Below are 8,627 nucleotides of genomic sequence, written 5' to 3'. Positions count from 1 at the left end.
TATTTCGCTTCAGGGATGAATAATCAATCTATCATCCATCCGCCATAAGAAAGTAACTTACTAATTACTGCTAGCCTAATGCTAAACTAATATTGTTTTAAACATAACTTTAAAATCATGTTTCAATCAAGCTCATTTCCGACCCCAGAACTTCACAAAGCAATCTCGTCTCAGGCCTGTTATTTACAGCTTTAACCCATGATCACATAGTCCTCATTGGTAGATAAAGTCCAAGACATGCTCAGCATGGGACTTTAATCTGCTGATGAGGATTATGTAATGATGGCAAAAAGTTCCAATACTGTTACTGAACCATTAACCTTCAGTGACCAAACATGTCTATTCACAAAACCATATTAATGCTTAGGAGAGGGCGCAATAGATTATATCATCTATAAAGCTATATGTAATTTTATATGGTGATATCCATATCAATCGTATGGTAAACTTGAACGTTGAAATATAAAGCAAAACAGGAAAATCAGTTTAAAAGAAAAAAGGAAATACCCCAAAAAATCATGTTACTTCATAAATAACACAGATATTTCATAGCAGAAACTTCAATACTGAAAAAACTTCATAGAAATGTATGAAAATGTTTTTATTTTATTTCAGAAGATGTAAAGTTCCAGTGCCCACTGATTGAGCTACAAAGCAGGATTTTATTGTTCTCAACACATCGAACTGTTGGCAAATCTGACCCAGCACAGTCCCAGAAAATGATCTCTAACTGGTCCAACTCCCCTAAAGAAACACCATTTTTCATTTAAAACCAGAGTGTATAGACGTCACATATGTATATTTTCAGATTTGAGGGGCATGGCAGTACATCTAGCAGTTTTGTTCCCTAAAGTCAAGCTGATTCCAGCTTTCTTCTGGTTTGTGTATTTAAAAAATATTCCAGTCTTATGCTCAGGATATTCTTTGAAAAATAAATGTGGATAAAACAACTAGTTTCGGCCAAAAATATGATCAGATCCTGATGATAGATGAAGTCACTTTAAATTCTCACTGAAGCAAAGACCATCCATGCTAGCATTGCAATAACTGTCAATTTTGTTACATATTTAAGTTCATCATTTGATGAATGAGACCAATTTATAATATAACCCTTTACTGCATGGTGTAGTTTGGAAAGAAATATTGAAATTAAATATTTTTGAAATGCTTAAAAAAGGTCCTAGTTGTTCCACAAAACATTGGGTGAATAAACACAGTCATCCTTAGTTTCTCACAATTACAGAGGTGACAAGAAGTGCTTGTAATCCTGTTTTTTATAAAAGTTTAGATGACATGTTATAACTTGTGATATAACAAATGACAAAAAAATAAATGTCTGGTCACATCATCCAATAGACCTTCACCTGCAGCTGGACGTCAAAAATATAGTCTGATCCACTCCCATAAATGCCCAAATGTTGCTCCAACAGCAGATAATACCAAGCACGAAAAGGACCATAAGATTAAAAAAATTAAAAAGCAATCAAACTAAAAACATTTGGCAAGTCTTTTAGAAGATGTTAACCTATTTTGAAATATTACTTACTTTCCCAAGTAAGGTTAGATAAAACAGTTAATGCAGTAAAGGGTTAAGCATCCCATGAAAAATCTTTAAATTTTAAACCAATTCCAAAGTTCTTATGAATTCATCTGTTTAAAATGTGAAATCAACTCTATTAGGTGAGAGTTTTGGGGCAACTTGTCGTCTTTTCTCTTGCTTCTCTTTGGGGTCTTGCATGTGTGGAAAAGGCAGTATTATTTATTCTACGGCTTGCGTGTCCTCAGCTGGCTGTCCGGTCGCAGTTTCTGCCGTCTTTGAGGCCTGCAGGAGAAGAAAGAGTGGTACAGATGAACAAATAGGGGGTGACTTGAAACCATACATGTATTCTCTGTAGCAGGGACGTGACACAGTAGACCACTTCATTTACCTTCTTTTTCTTCTTCTTCTGTGTTTTACGGCTTGCAGAGCTCTGCAGTAAAGTCTGTGGGGAAAATGAGAGGCGTTTCAGTACAAAGAGAATGTAACGTTCAATGCAGCCAGTTTGAGTGTAACAATGGAGCTCGATATTCATTCAAGTGAGTTCAAACTCCTTTACCTTTAGCTCTTCATCCTGAACTTCATGCTCTGACTTGTAGAGCTCCGGATCGAACGGTCCGTTGGTGATTCTGTGGGACCCGTTGGCCATCAGCATCACTGTGAATTTAAACTGAGCTACACACTCTCCTGAAAACAGAGGGAATGGGACGGTAAATGTAAAGTTGGCTGGTAAAAAGACAAAAAGTTGAAAGAAAGGAGATGTTAACAACACCCACCCTCTTTCTCTTGTAGCACAGTGAAGGGCTGTAGCAACTCATGTTTGGCACACTCCACCACACCCAGGCGGGCTTTGGCCTCATCCTCAAACGCCCTGATGGCAAGAAAAGAAAAAAAGATGGCGGGATTAAGTGAATGCTTCAGCCAAAGTATATTCATACTTCATCATTTCAGTGAATCTATTTTAAATGGATGGTGGTCTAAGCATACTGTATTAGTAGCAACATGCAAGGTGAGCTGTTCATACCTTAGAGTAAAGGGCATGGCATCAAAGCGGCGTTCCATTTCGCTGAAGAACATACGGGAAGTTTTCATCTTCAAGCCGTACTGCTTATTGGGGTCCCTCTTATAAATGGTGGTCCTCTGCCCGCCATCTCTGGCCTATATGGAAAATAACGTAGTAAAGAAAACAATAATATATGTCAATTCTTCACACCAAACAGCGGCAGGTCATTAAGAACAACATTCTTATTTACAAAGACGGCCTGTCAAACTGTTTCAAATAAACTTTCAGAAGCTAAGGATATTAAGAATAAGACTAGAACAGGACACTGACCTTCCCTTCTCCAGTGCTGATCAACACGTCCACAGCATACACTTCATGTACCTCAAACTCTGCCTTTTCATGGTCCTTTCTGTAAATGAGTGAGATGAACAGCAGCCATAGAAAAAAAAAAATCACAATTAGTTTTACTAGTTCAGGTACGTTACAGCAAAAGATAGTTAAATACACAGATCTCATTGGGAATAACTTCCAAGTTTTCCCCTTCAGACAATTTACAATAGTGTGTTTCCCAATGTAATGAAGGTTGCTTGGTTGGTTTCAGCACCATAGAATATAAATTCAATTCATTTTCATTACATGGAATATTTGAAATGTAATATTAATATTGGTTGACAACCAGGCAAGAATGATCCTTAATTTCAACACTGGATATAATATGTGACAGTCTCTGGATGGACTCCTCTTGAACAGGGTCTAAGTGGTTCACAACTATTTAGAAATGTGCACAGAAGACTTCATATTTTCCCTCAATTCTGCCATTGGGTAAAAAAAAAAAAAACACATCTAGATGTACCTTTGCTGGTCTGTTGGGTTCTGAATGATGGTCTTCTCTCCATCTATGATATGTTGCTTTAGCTGATGAGACAGCATACCTTAAAAATCACACAGCCAGGCAGATGAATCAATATTTTAAACAGGAAAGGGGAACCATTTGCATGAAAACATCTATGTTTGCATGATCTGAATACATAAACAATCATCATCTTTCCATTAGGTGATCAAATCAGAGGCGATGCAAGAAGGAAATTTAAAAGACAAAAGGCATATAAGTGTGAACACGTGTTGTTGCCCTTTTCTATGACACAGAGGCACAATGTTTTACTCAGACACTAACCTTCGATTGCTGAACATTTGAACGACTGAGCGATCTTTTTCCAGGCTTCTGTCACTTGAGAGTTCTTAAGAGAGAAATATTTGTTTATTACTTTCATATTCAATATACAGTTTTGCACCAATTAATCAGTAAAAAAAAAAACACGGAAAACTAACACATAACAGCCATATATTTTCGGTTTGTATTCAAAATGTGGCCATTAATATGATTTATTTGTTTTACTCTGTCGGATGCAGAGAACCGAAGAGCAGCCGAGCAAGAGAATCGGAATATCCGTAAGAGTCTAAAAAAAATTGAATTCACACACTGACATGTAACCAGAGTTTTGACTGTTCAGAATCAGGCCTATCTAAATGTCTTCATGACCACAGCCGGCCTTTTTTGAGAAGGTTGCAACTATGAGGAATTGGTTAAATGTACCTGGTTACCAGGTTTGACAAGGCGAAGAGCTGCTTCTGCACACAGATGGGCCGCTGTGACTACATCTGCTTTACGGCCTGTGATGGGGTTCTCCTACAGGAATAAGACACATTGAAAAGAGGGCTTTAAACTGGGAATACAGCAGTATTTCTAAAAATGTATTTTGCAAAAGGCACACACCTTACTGGCTCCCACTACGAAGCTGTGCGCGACATTGGCAATGAAGCCGTCAACATGAACCCCTAGATCTCTACAAAAAGAAAGAGGAAAAGAAGAGATGAGAATGAAACAGTTCAATTGAATTGATCATGTGTCAAATGTAATATCACTAATGTTGATACGGGAACCAATCAAATCAAGTTGTCAAGGAGGAAATGGCAGCTGAAAATTAAACTAATAAAAGACTCAACAATTAAAAGTAAGGTCAGACAAATTAAACAATTCAACTGGTTACAGCCGACAGAATATGTGCGTCAAGTGGGATTTCTTTTTGGCTGTACATCAGCTGAAACACAGTGAATGACTTATTGTGAATTCAAAAAGGAGCAGCACTACACACTTGAACAAACATGCCCAGCCACAGGATTTGGAAAGGAGTGTGTTAAAAGTGAGAAACGTACAAACCTAGCGTTTAACCACATCGCCGTGACACACAGCCTGAAGGTGCGCCCACACCAAACGCGTAGCTCGTGATAGAGGCGTAGAAAATCAGCATTTTTACATTTAGGAAACCATTTGTTTAGGCGCGTAGAGGCGTTTCAGGCAATAAAGAGGCACGTTTCAAACGATTATACGCCACCAAGCGTGTCACACCTGATCGCTTGAGGTTGAAAACGTTGACTTTTTTAGACAGCTAAGCGCCACGCGTATGCTGTCGGAGGACAGTGTACACAGAGGCTGAGAAACACAGAGGTGGAAAATGTCTTTGTGGGCGGCCGGTGCTGTATGACAGCCGCTCGGGGTTCTACAAGACGTTGGGAAAGTGAGCCAGGAGAATGGGCTTCTTGGTCAATTCAGTGAATATGTGCGGCTGTGCTTTAGCCGATAAACCACGTTACGCCAATTAACCATTTTTGACACAAAATGATCAAGCAGCGCGTTAGGGGCATTAGAAGCGATGGCCACTCGCGTGCTATGCGTTTGGGTGTGGGCGCACCTTTAGGACATTGCAAATCTACACACAGCAGCACAAAAGGCGTTACAGAGGACAAAGAAGACACACGTGGCAACACAACAATTAAGATGAGCTCCCTTCCTTTATCATAGCACAATGTCGCATTGGAGGAATGTGATTAACAGCATTAAACAGATGGAGGATCATTAAAGCTCAAATCCAACATGTCACTTGACACAAAAAACAGCAAAAAAAATAAAAATAAAAATGCCCAACCTTACTTGTCGTTTGCCACACAGAAAGACTTGTAGACAACACTTTACTGATGAAGCAGACAGGCAACAGCCAAGAGAGAAAACCCTTCACATACAACAAGCCAAGACATCACGTGGAAAAATAGGGGGTACAACACGCTGGGAGACTCAAAGACACACTGGGGGAACAAGAGGGGGAACATTATTACAGAGCGTGGTGCCTACATTTTGACCAGATCCCCATCTTTAAGTGTGTAGTCAGGGTCACTCCTCAGGGGAGAGAAGTGGCAAACACAGTTATTGACTGAGACGCTGGTGGGAAAGGCAATGCCTAGAAGAGGGAGAAGAGAACCACCAAGTCTTCATTTAGAAAATCATCCACAAAATTTGCAAGAAAATTATACAAAGATGGAGGGAGTGCCACTTGGGTCAAATACACTCAGACGGTCATACTCATGATGTCACCATATATGTTTAGTCTTTTTCATTACTGATGTTATAAAGGCTCTTCCTGATGGGTCAGCCACAGTTCACCAGAAAAATAACAGACTAAATAAGTTTCATCTTTGCCTCACCTTTCTTCATTTCCTTTTCCTTCTTGAAGACCTTCCCGGTCTCGGCCATAATGAAGGCATCCCCCTTCTCACAGAGGCTGAGCACCGACAGCCCGGGCTTGGCTGCTTCCACGACCAGGCGAAGAGCCACTGGGTGAGATGAACGGCAAAATGAGGAAGACGAGCAATGGAGTCAAAAATTAGAGCAGGTGGGTGCATTCATGCAATCTTACTACTGCGATATGACACCACCAGATTAGACATTATTTTTGAAACAATGCTTTACAGTTACCAGAGAAAACAGTCAAATTAATCCGGACCGGAACACAAACACATGATTCATTATTTTTAAACCACATGAACCAAACCCTAGTTTAGCACCATAATGTGTCAGAGAACTGACTCATTAATAGTATGATTATATGATTGTGGTAAGTATTGCCCATCTCTCATAACAACTGCTTTATAATATGAGATATGTACACGACTATGACAACATTATGACATAAATTCAATTTGTCAAGCATCTCTGTTTTTAATGATCAAGAAATAGTTCCTTTACAGGTGCTACATTATAAAATACACACTGGTATTGTGTGGCATATACCTTATGACAGATATTATCCATATCCCCCACTTTAAATTGTCTAAGAAATCATTCTTCCTTCATTTGCAGTTAACGATAAAGTATTTTTAACAAATTACCCTGAAAAGTCAAACGGCTGGGTCTGCAAATCTAGAGGGACATGTCATCTGTAGACCCCGTGTCAATCTTGTAGCAGACACACTAACATGTCAGTTAAACCAGTGTAAAATAAAAAGTTAACCTAGTGTATCATTCAAACTAAAGGAGAAATGAACACAAGTAGTTCAGCCTTGCGATATAAGAAAGACCCGTGGATGTGTAAATGAGTGGCATGGATGGACCTATCATAAGAGATGGCTTGGCTGCATATCTGTCGCTGCCTGCTTATCTTTTAACGCCTGCTTCATGTTAAGCTGGCAGCATAGGCAACAGGCTGTGCTAGCTGGTTAGTTAGCATCGCACGCTAGTAAACAGACAGACAGCTCCCTCCAAATGTAGGCTACCAAACGCCGACACTAAGCAGCAGTAACAACGGGGCTAGTGTTAGCTAGAAACTGGACCAACTGCACCTGCTAGCTAGCTAGCCAGCGAGGACAGCGTATGAGAGCCTCGCATGTAAACCACATGGCTTCTGCTGTGAAAAGTGCCGTCAGCTTCCTGCGAGACGGGCCGAAAACAGCACGTAATCTCACCCGGTCTCCAGCGGATATTAGTTTGAGTTGACTTACGGTTGGCGATGTCACCACTCATCTTGTACTTGGTGACCACCAGGTCCTCGGCTATAGTCTGCTCTTGCTCGTCGTCTGACATCTTGGCAGTGAAGTTTCAGTCTCTACTCGAACAGTCAGGGACAGATTCCCGCTGGGCTTGGAGCGGCTTGGCTGAACTCAGCACAGCTCGGCTCTCGCTGCTACCGCTAACGTGCTTACGCCCACTTCATAGTGACGCTGACGTCGAGACCCCAACCCGCCAAAAAAATGTAGCCTAAAATAGGTCCATGGCCAAAATGCAGGAAGGTCCCCTGACAGAAACATCTCAGGTATTGTAGGCTACTTCCGAATGATCAAGGCAATTTAAAATCTCTTTTATAGGGCGCTTGGCTACATTTCATGCCCTTATGTATGCTTTGTGTGTCTACTTTTGTGCCTGTAGGCCTATATGTCATTTAGAGGTAGTATTTCTCCTGTGCTGTCTACTGTAGAGACGGTAGAGACTGTCCACTGAAGACCCCCCATAATGTGCTTCTAGGTTATTGAGAAGAAAAATCCATCCTCTTACTATTCTAGGATTTCCTTGTTTACAATGGCACACTTAGGCTAAATGTGATCCTACTGTTGTATGTGAAGGTTACAAATCATTTGTAAGATCTACTAATTATCAATAGGCCTATATTTTAAATATTTTATTTTATTTTACATTATTATATATATTTTATTATTATATTAAAGAGCTTTCACCTGAATCTCACAGTCTTCATAAGGAGATAGTCAGGGTAAAACTCAATGAAAACTTAGCAAACTCCATCCCCTGACTAAAGGTGCGAACACACTACATGCGTACAGACCACAGACGTGTATAAAATCGGCCATTTTTCCATAGGGAACCATTGGTTTACGCGCTTACATGGCGCCTAGATGCATTGAACGCGCTAAAGCAACACTTTAGGCGCGTTAGCCGCGTATGAGCCGCGTATACGCACCTAACGCGGCCTACGCGCGGAGTTCAACAAATTGAACTTTTTACGCTCCTACGCGTGAGGATTAGCCGCATTGGCCAATCAGCGTTGGGCTTGAACCGACGTCACATACATTGGCACGGTCGGAGAACAGTGTACTGTACACAGAGGCTGAGAAACACAGAGGAGGAAAATGTATTGCGGGCGGCCGGTGCTGTATGACAGCCGCTCGGGAATGTAAGACGTGGGGAAAGTAAACCAGGAGAATGGACTTCCTGGTTAATTCAGTGAATATGTGCGGCTGTGCTTT

At 40.7% G+C, this 8,627-nt stretch overlaps 1 protein-coding gene across 1 annotated transcript; it reads right to left on the bottom strand.

The window, feature by feature from the left end:
* Window positions 1–593: 593 nt before the first annotated feature.
* pa2g4a (proliferation-associated 2G4, a) lies at window positions 594–7,546 on the bottom strand. The gene is made up of 13 exons (XM_080025961.1): window positions 7,371–7,546; window positions 6,078–6,206; window positions 5,728–5,833; window positions 4,315–4,384; window positions 4,135–4,227; window positions 3,715–3,778; window positions 3,394–3,472; window positions 2,871–2,949; window positions 2,562–2,695; window positions 2,314–2,408; window positions 2,097–2,224; window positions 1,929–1,982; window positions 594–1,822 (listed from the first exon to the last, which is right to left on the bottom strand). Exons 1-13 carry the CDS (start codon window positions 7,450–7,452, stop codon window positions 1,760–1,762), a joined length of 1,176 nt encoding a protein of 391 aa, XP_079882087.1. The 5' UTR covers window positions 7,453–7,546; the 3' UTR covers window positions 594–1,759.
* Between the last annotated feature and the right edge of the window lie 1,081 nt (window positions 7,547–8,627).

The sequence above is a fragment of the Ammodytes marinus genome (genome assembly GCF_949987685.1).
Source record: "Ammodytes marinus genome assembly, chromosome: 4".
Lineage (NCBI taxonomy): Eukaryota > Metazoa > Chordata > Actinopteri > Uranoscopiformes > Ammodytidae > Ammodytes > Ammodytes marinus.
The sequence above is the reverse complement of the archived record's forward strand: the minus strand, read 5'-3'. Positions and strand labels throughout refer to the sequence as shown.

What these genes read in the sequence shown, in the direction of transcription:
- pa2g4a (XM_080025961.1), bottom strand. Translation starts at nt 7,452, where the DNA reads ATGTCAGACGACGAGCAAGAGCAGACTATAGCCGAGGACCTGGTGGTC. An exon ending in GATGGGGATCTGGTCAAAAT is followed by an intron (nt 4,385 to 5,727) that starts GTAGGCACCACG and finishes TTCTTTTTGTAG; the next exon opens with AGATCTAGGGGTTCATGTTG. An exon ending in TGTGCTACAAGAGAAAGAGG is followed by an intron (nt 2,225 to 2,313) that starts GTGGGTGTTGTT and finishes CTCTGTTTTCAG; the next exon opens with GAGAGTGTGTAGCTCAGTTT.